Source organism: Oncorhynchus nerka, linkage group LG26 (assembly GCF_034236695.1).
Source record: "Oncorhynchus nerka isolate Pitt River linkage group LG26, Oner_Uvic_2.0, whole genome shotgun sequence".
Lineage (NCBI taxonomy): Eukaryota > Metazoa > Chordata > Actinopteri > Salmoniformes > Salmonidae > Oncorhynchus > Oncorhynchus nerka.
Window position 1 is genome coordinate 44,414,648 of NC_088421.1, and position 13,794 is coordinate 44,428,441.

General features: G+C 46.2%; 1 protein-coding gene across 1 annotated transcript in view; it reads left to right on the forward strand.

Moving 5' to 3' along the window:
• Positions 1-13,794, forward strand: part of dus1l (dihydrouridine synthase 1-like (S. cerevisiae)) — a 29,890-nt gene extending 16,096 nt beyond the window's left edge. The window contains 6 exon segments of the mRNA XM_065010790.1: positions 841-929; positions 3,100-3,266; positions 3,826-3,863; positions 10,391-10,466; positions 10,554-10,693; positions 10,695-13,794. Of these exon segments, the coding sequence (XP_064866862.1) occupies positions 841-929; positions 3,100-3,266; positions 3,826-3,863; positions 10,391-10,466; positions 10,554-10,693; positions 10,695-10,721 (537 nt within the window). The 3' untranslated portion in view covers positions 10,722-13,794.

Below are 13,794 nucleotides of genomic sequence, written 5' to 3' on the forward strand. Positions count from 1 at the left end.
AGCTACGCTGTCAGGTACCAAGGGTTAGGGTTAGCTACGCTGTCAGGTACCAAGGGTTAGGGTTAGCTATGCTGTCAGGTACCTAGGGTTAGGGTTAGCTACGCTGCCATTTACCTAGGGTTAGGGTTAGCTACGCTGTCAGTTACCAAGGGTTAGGGTTAGCTATGCTGTCAGGTAACTAGGGTTAGGGTTAGCTATGCTGTCAGGTACCTAGGGTTAGGGTTAGCTACGCTGCCAGGTACCAAGGGTTAGGGTTAGCTACGCTGCCAGGTACCTAGGGTTAGCTACGCTGTCAGGTACCTAGGGTTAGGGTTAGCTACGCTGTCAGGTACCAAGGGTTAGGGTTAGCTACGCTGCCAGGTACCTAGGGTTAGGGTTAGCTACGCTGCCTGGTACCTAGGGTTAGGGTTAGCTACGCTGTCAGGTACCTAGGGTTAGCTACGCTGTCAGGTACCAAGGGTTAGGGTTAGCTACGCTGTCAGGTACCTAGGGTTAGGGTTAGCTACGCTGTCAGGTACCTAGGGTTAGCTACGCTGTCAGGTACCTAGGGTTAGCTACGCTGTCAGGTACCTAGGGTTAGGGTTAGCTACGCTGCCAGGTACCAAGGGTTAGCTACGCTGCCAGGTACCTAGGGTTAGGGTTACCATCTTCTCCCTCCTCCCCTTCTTCTCCCTCCTCCCCTTCTTCAGCCTTCTCCCTCCTCCCCCTCTTCTTCATCCTTCTTCCCCCTCTCCCTCTTCTCCCCCCTCTCCCTCTTCTCTCCCCTCCCCCTCTTCTCCCTCCTCCCAACACAGCTAGATGATGACACTGGTTATTTTCTCATTTGTTTAACCTCTGCAGGAGGAGATAACCAATGGAGGCGAGGAGGCGGGGCAGGTGGTTGGGCTGCCATTCCCTCATTGGATCTGCCAGCCGTACGTCAGACCAGTGTGAGTGACAATTTCCTGTTGAGAATCCTAACTTGAGATCTGTGTACATTCCTTTACTTAGATTTGTGTGTATTAGGTAGTTGTTGTGAAAATGTTAGATATCACTGCACTGTCGGAACTAGAAGTACAAGCATTTCGCTACACTCGCATTAACATCTGTTGACCATGTGTACGCGACTATTAACACGTGCTGACCATTAACACCTGCTGACCATTAACATCTGCTGACCATTAACATCTGTTGACCATGTGTACGCGACCATTAACACCTGCTGACCATTAACATCTGCTGACCATTAACATCTGTTGACCATGTGTACGCGACCATTAACATCTGTTGACCATGTGTACGCGACCATTAACACCTGCTGACCATTAACACCTGCTGACCATTAACATCTGCTGACCATTAACATCTGTTGACCATGTGTACGTGACCATTAACACCTGCTGACCATTAACATCTGCTGACCATTAACACCTGCTGACCATTAACATCTGCTGACCATTAACATCTGTTGACCATGTGTACGCGACCATTAACATCTGTTGACCATGTGTACGCGACCATTAACACCTGCTGACCATTAACATCTGCTGACCATTAACATCTGTTGACCATGTGTACGTGACCATTAACACCTGCTGACCATTAACATCTGCTGACCATGTGTACGTGACCATTAACACCTGCTGACCATTAACATCTGTTGACCATGTGTACGCGACCATTAACATCTGCTGACCATTAACATCTGCTGACCATTAACACCTGCTGACCATTAACATCTGCTGACCATTAACATCTGTTGACCATGTGTACGCGACCATTAACACCTGCTGACCATTAACATCTGCTGACCATTAACATCTGTTGACCATGTGTACGTGACCATTAACACCTGCTGACCATTAACATCTGTTGACCATGTGTACGCGACCATTAACATCTGCTGACCATTAACATCTGCTGACCATTAACACCTGCTGACCATTAACATCTGCTGACCATTAACATCTGTTGACCATGTGTACGCGACCATTAACATCTGTTGACCATGTGTACGCGACCATTAACACCTGCTGACCATTAACATCTGCTGACCATTAACATCTGTTGACCATGTGTACGTGACCATTAACACCTGCTGACCATTAACATCTGCTGACCATGTGTACGTGACCATTAACACCTGCTGACCATTAACATCTGTTGACCATGTGTACGCGACCATTAACATCTGCTGACCATTAACATCTGCTGACCATTAACATCTGTTGACCATGTGTACGCGACCATTAACATCTGCTGACCATTAACATCTGCTGACCATTAACACCTGCTGACCATTAACATCTGCTGACCATTAACACCTGCTGACCATTAACATCTGCTGACCATTAACACCTGCTGACCATTAACATCTGCTGACCATTAACACCTGCTGACCATTAACATCTGTTGACCATTAACACCTGCTGACCATTAACACCTGCTGACCATTAACATCTGCTGACCATTAACATCTGCTGACCATTAACACCTGCTGACCATTAACACCTGCTGACCATTAACACCTGTTGACCATTAACACCTGCTGACCATTAACACCTGTTGACCATTAACACCTGTTGACCAATAACATCTGCTGACCATGTGTACGTGACCATTAACACCTGCTGACCAATAACATCTGCTGACCATGTGTACGTGACCATTAACACCTGTTGACCAATAACATCTGCTGACCATGTGTACGTGACCATTAACACCTGTTGACCAATAACATCTGCTGACCATGTGTACGTGACCATTAACACCTGTTGACCAATAACATCTGTTGACCATGTGTACGTGACCAATAACACCTGTTGACCAATAACATCTGCTGACCATGTGTACGTGACCATTAACACCTGTTGACCAATAACATCTGTTGACCATTAACACCTGTTGACCATTAACACCTGTTGACCATGTGTACGTGACCATTAACATCTGCTGACCATTAACACCTGTTGACCATTAACACCTGCTGACCAATAACATCTGTTGACCATGTGTACGTGACCAATAACAATTTGATTTGATTAGAAGATCAAAGTCGTCAAGTCCAAACACATAGAAACCGTAACACGTTGCCGTGACGATGAACATTGTTCCTGCCAGGCCGAAGGCTCCGGTTGCTAACAGCAACGGTACGGAGGTGAAGGCAGGGTGTCACAAGAGGGCGTTGTCACAGGAGGACTCGGACGGGGCGTGCGATGCCCTCTCCAAAAACAAACAGAAGAAGAAAGCCAGAAACCCCCACAAGAACTTCTGTCCCGAGCAGAAGCGTGAGTTATTTTTCCTCGTAGTACTGCAGTTACCTAGACTCTCTATCCAGAGTAATTAAGCAATACGGCTTTTAGCCGTGGGATATTGGCCATATACCACACACCCCCAAGGTGCCTTATTGCTGTTATAAACTGGTTACCAACATAATTAGGGCAGTGAAACGAAATGTTTTGTCATACGCGTGGTGTACGGCCTGATATACCACAGCTGTCAGCCAATCAGCATTCAGGGCTCGAACCACCCAGTGTATGACAAAACATTTGTTTTAACTGCTCTAATCAATAAGACGCCTCGGGGGATCGTGGTATATGGCCAATATACCACGGCCTGTGTTCAGACACTCAGCGTTGCGTCGTGCGTAAGAACAGCCCTTAGCCGTGGTATATTGGTATATGTTTTGTCATACCCGTGGTATGCGGTCTGATATACCACGGCTGTCAGCCAATCAGCATTCAGGGCTGGAATCACCCAGTTTATAATTCTACAGAATGTACAGTGCCTCAGCCGACACAAACAGTACAGTAGATGACCTCTGTTTTACCCCTGTTTTCTCTGCAGCAAAGTACATCAAGTGTGAGCAGTGTGGAAATCCAAAGGTGAGTGGAGAGACGACCTCTTCACCCTGTTCCTCATTACCATGTGTAGCAACCTCTTCACCCTGTTCCTCATTACCGTATGTAGCAACCTCTTCACCCTGTTCCTCCTCTTCACCCTGTTCCTCGTTACCATGTGTAGCAACCTCTTCACCCTGTTCCTCATTACCATGTGTAGCAACCTCTTCACCCTGTTCCTCATTACCATGTGGAGCAACCTCTTCACCCTGTTCCTCATTACCATGTGTAAACACCTCTTCACCCTGTTCCTCATTACCATGTGGAGCAACCTCTTCACCCTGTTCCTCATTACCATGTGTAGCAACCTCTTCACCCTGTTCCTCGTTACCATGTGTAAACACCTCTTCACCCTGTTCCTCATTACCATGTGTAAACACCTCTTCACCCTGTTCCTCATTACCATGTGTGAGCAACCTCTTCACCCTGTTCCTCATTACCATGTGTAAACACCTCTTCACCCTGTTCCTCATTACCATGTGTAGCAACCTCTTCACCCTGTTCCTCATTACCATGTGTAGCAACCTCTTCACCCTGTTCCTCCTCTTCACCCTGTTCCTCATTACCATGTGTAGCAACCTCTTCACCCTGTTCCTCATTACCATGTGTAGCAACCTCTTCACCCTGTTCCTCATTTCCAACCTCTTCACCCTGTTCCTCATTACCATGTGTAGCAACCTCTTCACCCTGTTCCTCATTACCATGTGTAGCAACCTCTTCACCCTGTTCCTCATTACCATGTGTAGCAACCTCTTCACCCTGTTCCTCATTACCGTATGTAGCAACCTCTTCACCCTGTTCCTCATTACCATGTGTAGCAACCTCTTCACCCTGTTCCTCATTACCGTATGTAGCAACCTCTTCACCCTGTTCCTCATTACCATGTGTAAACACCTCTTCACCCTGTTCCTCATTACCATGTGGAGCAACCTCTTCACCCTGTTCCTCATTACCATGTGTAAACACCTCTTCACCCTGTTCCTCATTACCATGTGTGAGCAACCTCTTCACCCTGTTCCTCATTACCATGTGTAAACACCTCTTCACCCTGTTCCTCATTACCATGTGTAGCAACCTCTTCACCTTGTTCCTCATTACCATGTGTAGCAACCTCTTCACCCTGTTCCTCATTACCATGTGTAGCAACCTCTTCACCCTGTTCCTCCTCTTCACCCTGTTCCTCATTACCATGTGTAGCAACCTCTTCACCCTGTTCCTCATTACCGTATGTAGCAACCTCTTCACCCTGTTCCTCATTACCATGTGTAGCAACCTCTTCACCCTGTTCCTCATTACCGTATGTAGCAACCTCTTCACCCTGTTCCTCATTACCATGTGTAGCAACCTCTTCACCCTGTTCCTCATTACCATGTGTAGCAACCTCTTCACCCTGTTCCTCATTACCGTATGTAGCAACCTCTTCACCCTGTTCCTCATTACCATGTGTAGCAACCTCTTCACCCTGTTCCTCATTACCATGTGTGAGCAACCTCTTCACCCTGTTCCTCATTACCATGTGTAGCAACCTCTTCACCCTGTTCCTCGTTACCATGTGTAGCAACCTCTTCACCATGTTCCTCATTACCATGTGTAAACACCTCTTCACCCTGTTCCTCATTACCATGTGTAGCAACCTCTTCACCCTGTTCCTCATTACCATGTGGAGCAACCTCTTCACCCTGTTCCTCCTCTTCACCCTGTTCCTCATTGCCATGTGTCGCAACCTCTTCACCCTGTTCCTCATTGCCATGTGTAGCAACCTCTTCACCCTGTTCCTCATTACCATGTGTAAACACCTCTTCACCCTGTTCCTCATTACCATGTGTAAACACCTCTTCACCCTGTTCCTCATTACCGTATGTAGCAACCTCTTCACCCTGTTCCTCATTACCATGTAAACACCTCTTCACCCTGTTCCTCATTACCATGTGTAGCAACCTCTTCACCCTGTTCCTCATTACCATGTGTAGCAACCTCTTCACCCTGTTCCTCCTCTTCACCCTGTTCCTCATTACCAGCAACCTCTTCACCCTGTTCCTCATTACCATGTGTAGCAACCTCTTCACCCTGTTCCTCATTACCATGTGTAGCAACCTCTTCACCCTGTTCCTCATTACCATGTGTAGCAACCTCTTCACCCTGTTCCTCATTACCATGTGTAGCAACCTCTTCCATTACCTGTTCACCCTCATTACCGTATGTAGCAACCTCTTCACCCTGTTCCTCATTACCATGTGTAGCAACCTCTTCACCCTGTTCCTCATTACCATGTGTGAGCAACCTCTTCACCCTGTTCCTCATTACCATGTGTAAACACCTCTTCACCCTGTTCCTCATTACCATGTGTAGCAACCTCTTCACCCTGTTCCTCATTACCATGTGTAGCAACCTCTTCACCCTGTTCCTCCTCTTCACCCTGTTCCTCATTACCATGTGTAGCAACCTCTTCACCCTGTTCCTCATTACCATGTGTAGCAACCTCTTCACCCTGTTCCTCATTACCGTATGTAGCAACCTCTTCACCCTGTTCCTCATTACCATGTGTAGCAACCTCTTCACCCTGTTCCTCATTACCATGTGTAGCAACCTCTTCACCCTGTTCCTCATTACCATGTGTAGCAACCTCTTCACCCTGTTCCTCATTGTATGTAGCAACCTCTTCACCCTGTTCCTCATTACCATGTGTAGCAACCTCTTCACCCTGTTCCTCATTACCGTATGTAGCAACCTCTTCACCCTGTTCCTCATTACCATGTGTAAACACCTCTTCACCCTGTTCCTCATTACCATGTGGAGCAACCTCTTCACCCTGTTCCTCGTTACCATGTGTAAACACCTCTTCACCCTGTTCCTCATTACCATGTGTAAACACCTCTTCACCCTGTTCCTCATTACCATGTGTGAGCAACCTCTTCACCCTGTTCCTCATTACCATGTGTAAACACCTCTTCACCCTGTTCCTCATTACCATGTGTAGCAACCTCTTCACCTTGTTCCTCATTACCATGTGTAGCAACCTCTTCACCCTGTTCCTCATTACCATGTGTAGCAACCTCTTCACCCTGTTCCTCCTCTTCACCCTGTTCCTCATTACCATGTGTAGCAACCTCTTCACCCTGTTCCTCATTACCGTATGTAGCAACCTCTTCACCCTGTTCCTCATTACCATGTGTAGCAACCTCTTCACCCTGTTCCTCATTACCGTATGTAGCAACCTCTTCACCCTGTTCCTCATTACCATGTGTATTCAACCTCTTCTGTTCCTCATTACCATGTGTAGCAACCTCTTCACCCTGTTCCTCATTACCGTATGTAGCAACCTCTTCACCCTGTTCCTCATTACCATGTGTATTCAACCTCTTCACCCTGTTCTCATTCTGTGGGTAACCTCTTCACCCTGTTCCTCATTACCATGTGTATTCAACCTCTTCACCCTGTTCCTCGTTACCATGTGTAGCAACCTCTTCACCTGTTCCTCATTACCATGTGTAAACACCTCTTCACCCTGTTCCTCATTACCAGTGTGTAGCAACCTCTTCACCCTGTTCCTCATTACCATGTGGAGCAACCTCTTCACCCTGTTCCTCCTCTTCACCCTGTTCCTCATTGCCATGTGTCGCAACCTCTTCACCCTGTTCCTCATTGCCATGTGTAGCAACCTCTTCACCCTGTTCCTCATTACCATGTGTAAACACCTCTTCACCCTGTTCCTCATTACCATGTGTAAACACCTCTTCACCCTGTTCCTCATTACCGTATGTAGCAACCTCTTCACCCTGTTCCTCATTACCATGTGTAACAACCTCTTCAACCTGGGCCCTAACCCCCCTCCCTCTCTCCAGGTCCCTAAACCCCTCTCTCTCTCTGTAGGGTAATCAGTGTGTATTCAACCTCTCTCTGTAGGGTAATCAGTGTGTATTCAACCTCTCTCTGTAGGGTAATCAGTGTGTATTCAACCTCTCTCTCTCTCTATCTGTAGGGTAATCAGTGTGTATTCAACCTCTCTCTCTCTCTCTGTAGGGTAATCAGTGTGTATTCAACCTCTCTCTCTCTCTCTCTGTAGGGTAATCAGTGTGTATTCAATCTCTCTCTCTCTCTCTCTGTAGGGTAATCAGTGTGTATTCAACCACTCTCTCTCTCTCTGTAGGGTAATCAGTGTGTATTCAACCTCTCTCTCTCTGTAGGGTAATCAGTGTGTATTCAACCTCTCTCTCTCTGTAGGGTAATCAGTGTGTATTCAACCTCTCTCTCTCTCTGTAGGGTAATCAGTGTGTATTCAACCTCTCTCTCTCTCTGTAGGGTAATCAGTGTGTATTCAACTCTCTCTCTCTCTGTAGGGTAATCAGTGTGTATTCAACCTCTCTCTCTCTCTGTAGGGTAATCAGTGTGTATTCAACCTCTCTCTCTCTCTCTGTAGGGTAATCAGTGTGTATTCAACCTCTCTCTCTCTCTGTAGGGTAATCAGTGTGTATTCAACCTCTCTCTCTCTCTGTAGGGTAATCAGTGTGTATTCAACCTCTCTCTCTCTGTAGGGTAATCAGTGTGTATTCAACCTCTCTCTCTCTCTCTGTAGGGTAATCAGTGTGTATTCAACCTCTCTCTCTCTCTGTAGGGTAATCAGTGTGTATTCAACCTCTCTCTCTCTCTGTAGGGTAATCAGTGTGTATTCAACCTCTCTCTCTCTCTGTAGGGTAATCAGTGTGTATTCAACCTCTCTCTCTCTCTGTAGGGTAATCAGTGTGTATTCAACCTCTCTCTCTCTCTGTAGGGTAATCAGTGTGTATTCAACCTCTCTCTCTCTCTCTCTGTAGGGTAATCAGTGTGTATTCAACCTCTCTCTCTCTGTAGGGTAATCAGTGTGTATTCAACCTCTCTCTCTCTGTAGGGTAATCAGTGTGTATTCAACCTCTCTCTCTCTCTCTCTCTGTAGGGTAATCAGTGTGTATTCAACCTCTCTCTCTCTCTGTAGGGTAATCAGTGTGTATTCAACCTCCCTCTCTCTGTAGGGTAATCAGTGTGTATTCAACCTCTCTCTCTCTCTGTAGGGTAATCAGTGTGTATTCAACCTCTCTCTGTAGGGTAATCAGTGTGTATTCAACCTCTCTCTCTCTCTCTCTGTAGGGTAATCAGTGTGTATTCAACCTCTCTCTCTCTGTAGGGTAATCAGTGTGTATTCAACCTCTCTCTCTCTGTAGGGTAATCAGTGTGTATTCAACCTCTCTCTCTCTGTAGGGTAATCAGTGTGTATTCAACCTCTCTCCTCTCTCTCTCTCTCTCTGTAGGGTAATCAGTGTGTATTCAACCTCTCTCTCTCTGTAGGGTAATCAGTGTGTATTCAACCTCTCTCTCTCTGTAGGGTAATCAGTGTGTATTCAACCTCTCTCTCTCTCTGTAGGGTAATCAGTGTGTATTCAACCTCTCTCTCTCTCTGTAGGGTAATCAGTGTGTATTCAACCTCTCTCTCTCTCTGTAGGGTAATCAGTGTGTATTCAACCTCTCTCTCTCTGTAGGGTAATCAGTGTGTATTCAACTCTCTCTCTCTCTCTCTGTAGGGTAATCAGTGTGTATTCAACCTCTCTCTCTCTCTGTAGGGTAATCAGTGTGTATTCAACCTCTCTCTCTCTGTAGGGTAATCAGTGTGTATTCAACCTCTCTCTCTCTCTGTAGGGTAATCAGTGTGTATTCAACCTCTCTCTCTCTCTGTCAACCTCTCTCTCTCTCTGTAGGGTAATCAGTGTGTATTCAACCTCTCTCTCTCTCTGTAGGGTAATCAGTGTGTATTCAACCTCCCTCTCTCTGTAGGGTAATCAGTGTGTATTCATTCTCTCTCTCTCTGTAGGGTAATCAGTGTGTATTCAACATCTCTCTCTCTCTGTAGGGTAATCAGTGTGTATTCAACCTCTCTCTCTCTCTCTGTAGGGTAATCAGTGTGTATTCAACCTCTCTCTCTCTGTAGGGTAATCAGTGTGTATTCAACCTCTCTCTCTCTCTCTGTAGGGTAATCAGTGTGTATTCAACCTATCTCTCTCTCTCTGTAGGGTAATCAGTGTGTATTCAACCTCTCTCTCTCTCTGTAGGGTAATCAGTGTGTATTCAACCTCTCTCTCTCTGTAGGGTAATCAGTGTGTATTCAACCTCCCTCTCTCTGTAGGGTAATCAGTGTGTATTCAACCTCTCTCTCTCTCTCTGTAGGGTAATCAGTGTTTATTCAACCTCTCTCTGTGGCGTAATCAGTGTGTATTCAACCTCTCTCTCTCTGTAGGGTAATCAGTGTGTATTCAACCTCTCTCTGTAGGGTAATCAGTGTGTATTCAACCTCTCTCTCTCTCTGTAGGGTAATCAGTGTGTATTCAACCTCTCTCTCTCTGTAGGGTAATCAGTGTGTATTCAACCTCCCTCTCTCTGTAGAGTAATCAGTGTGTATTCAACCTCTCTCTCTCTCTGTAGGGTAATCAGTGTGTATTCACCTCTCTCTGTAGGGTAATCAGTGTGTATTCAACCTCTCTCTGTAGGGTAATCAGTGTGTATTCAACCTGTGTCGAGGCTGCTGTAAAAAGAAGGCCCACAAGGAGGTGGCAGACTGCCCAAGTGAGTCGTCCCCCCGCCCTACACACACACACACACACAGCTGTCTTTCTCTGACATATAATTTATTTCCTCTCGTCTGGTTTAAAGGTCACGGGCTGAGGTTCAAGACCAAGGCAGAGAAACAGAAGTCAGAGCGGCAAGAGGAGGAGGAGGAGGGAAAGAGCAGAGGATTACAGGAGGCAGAGGATGGAGGATTGTTGAACGGGACCCCCAGCCCCCCAACAGACCCCCCACAGAGGACAGACTGTGGCCTGAGACATGGACTAACAGGGACATAGACATCCATTCATATGTAGAGCAGTACACACACACACAGCGGGATGTGAGAAATGTGCAGTACACACACACGCACACACACACACAGCAGGATGTGGAACACTTTATCCATCAACAGTATACAGAGACACAAGAACGTATTGTAAGGAACACACATGTGCATCCATACTGTCTCATACATACTTTCACCACTGTCCTCCATTGCTGCTGTGCTGAACTGGCTTTGATGGGGTTTCACCACTACGCCCTCCTCCTACCTGACTGACTGGGGGTCTTCCTGGACTGATGTAATGGATAGACTCCTCCTACATTTACATTTAAGTCATTTAGCAGACCTGACTGATGTAATGGATAGACTCCTCCTACCTGACTGATGTAATGGATAGACTCCTCCTCCTACCTGACTGACTGGGGGAGTCTTCCTGGACTGATGTAATGGATAGACTCCCCCTACCTGACTGACTGGGGGAGTCTTCCTGGACTGATGTAATGGATAGACTCCTCCTACCTGACTGATGTAATGGATAGACTCCTCCTACCTGACTGACTGACTGACTGGGGGAGTCTTCCTGGACTGATGTAATAGATAGACTCCTCCTCCTACCTGACTGACTGGGGGAGTTTTCCTGGACTGATGTAATGGATAGACTCCTCCTCCTACCTGACTGACTGGGGGAGTTTTCCTGGACTGATGTAATGGATAGACTCCTCCTCCTACCTGACTGACTGGGGGAGTTTTCCTGGACTGATGTAATGGATAGACTCCTCCTCCTACCTGACTGACTGGGGGAGTTTTCCTGGACTGATGTAATGGATAGACTCCTCCTACCTGACTGATGTAATGGATAGACTCCTCCTCCTACCTGACTGACTGGGGGACTCTTCCTGGACTGATGTAATGGATAGACTCCTCCTCCTACCTGACTGACTGGGGGAGTTTTCCTGGACTGATGTAATGGATAGACTCCTCCTACCTGACTGATGTAATGGATAGACTCCTCCTCCTACCTGACTGACTGGGGGAGTCTTCCTGGACTGATGTAATGGATAGACTCCTCCTACCTGACTGATGTAATGGATAGACTCCTCCTACCTGACTGACTGGGGGAGTCTTCCTGGACTAATTTCTCTCTTGGACTTTAGCATAACAAGTCAAGCTTTGAAGTCAACGGGAGATTCACCCCAAAAAGTCCCAGTTCCATGTGGGTCTTCCTCGTTGGTCTGCAGCCGTTTCTGGAAGGAGGAAGAGCTCATGGAGTCGTAACAGTACAGGAAGGGCTCATGGAGTCGTAACAGTACAGGAAGGAGGAAGAGCTCATGGAGTCGTAACAGTACAGGAAGGAGGAAGAGCTCATGGAGTCGTAACAGTACAGGAAGGGGGAAGAGCTCATGGAGTCGTAACAGTACAGGAAGGAGGAAGCGCTCATGGAGTCGTAACAGTACAGGAAGGGGGAAGAGCTCATGGAGTCGTAACAGTACAGGAAGGAGGAAGAGCTCATGGAGTCGTAACAGTACAGGAAGGGGGAAGAGCTCATGGAGTCGTAACAGTACAGGAAGGAGGAAGCGCTCATGGAGTCGTAACAGTACAGGAAGGGGGAAGAGCTCATGGAGTCGTAACAGTACTATCCCAGTACTGCTCAATCTCTACATTTATTTGTCCTTTTGGTTGTGGTCAATAATGGGACTATTTCCTGGTGATCTTTGTCCCCCCCTGAACTAGAAGGATATTTTATGACCTGACTGTTAGAATGGTGACTGTCTGTCCAACAGTAGTCAGTCTGTTTTTCTTTTTATATCATTTTTCATCAAGCTCCTCGTCTTAATGTGTGTCTGTGTGATGATGTGTGCGGCTTGGAGTTTGTTTTCTAGGCCTTTCTTCAGAAAGTATTTTAGGGTAGGGATGCTCTGTTCAATATAATCATATTCATTATTCATCATCGTTGGGGCGGCAGGTAGTCTAGTGGTTAGAGCGTTGGGCCATCTTGCTAGATCGAATCCCTGAGCTGACAAGGTAAAAATCTGTCGTTCTGTCCCTTGACAAGGCAGTTAACCTGCTGTTCCTAGACCGTCATTGTAAATAAGAATTTGTTCTTAACTGACTTGCCTAGTAAAATAAAGGTTAAACAAATCAATTTGACCCATACAAACATCATTCACTACATGGACCAATCAAAAGGCAGTTTGTTCTGAAGTGTCTGCTCTATAAGAAAATGATCTGAGATCCTTCCATATACATTACATTTAAGTCATTTAGCAGACGCTCTTATCCAGAGCGACTTCCATATAGGTCTGAAAGGCTAAACTGATCCTAGATCAGCACTCCTACTCTGAGAGGCTTGGTGGTACGGGCCCTGGTCTGGCCATGTGGTAAAACTCCTGGTCATTCTGATGGTGCATTCATGACAAGTCGGAAACTTTGAGTTATTTGCATAGAGCTTCCTATTTGTTGATTCTGAGTGGGGAACCTGGGGCCTTCCAAGTGGGGAACCTGGGGCCTCATCTTTCTTCAAGTTTCCAAGTCGTCTTGAACACACCAGTACTAGGAACAAAACATAACAAAACAGGGGAGGGGGGCCTACCTGAATTTATCCAATAGAAACTCTTGTTTTTTTGGCAAAACATTTTCCATTGTGAAATTGTTTTGCTACGGTTTGCACAAATGAATACACCCCAGGTGAGAACTCCATGCCAAATCACACGTGGAAACTATTTCACTTCAAATAATTTACAGAGTCATATTTGATTTTAATTTTTCTTTGTGGTGGTTTTATTTATTTTATGGTGGTTGGGGGGGTTGCTTGCATTGAGTTCAGTGCCTTCTGGTAGACATAACACTTGCCCTATCCAGTCATATGAACGAGGTTAAATAAATGGAAGTGACAAATGGTGCATTTGATATCTCTCTCTTAACTATGATTTCTCCGTTCATACATTTTGGGCCAAAATGAGCCCTTTAGACCTTTCTGCTGAATATCAAACTGACACGTCATCTTGTATTTTTATTGTGGTTTGTGGATTTATTTTGAAATTAAAGAAATCTATGGAAAAATAA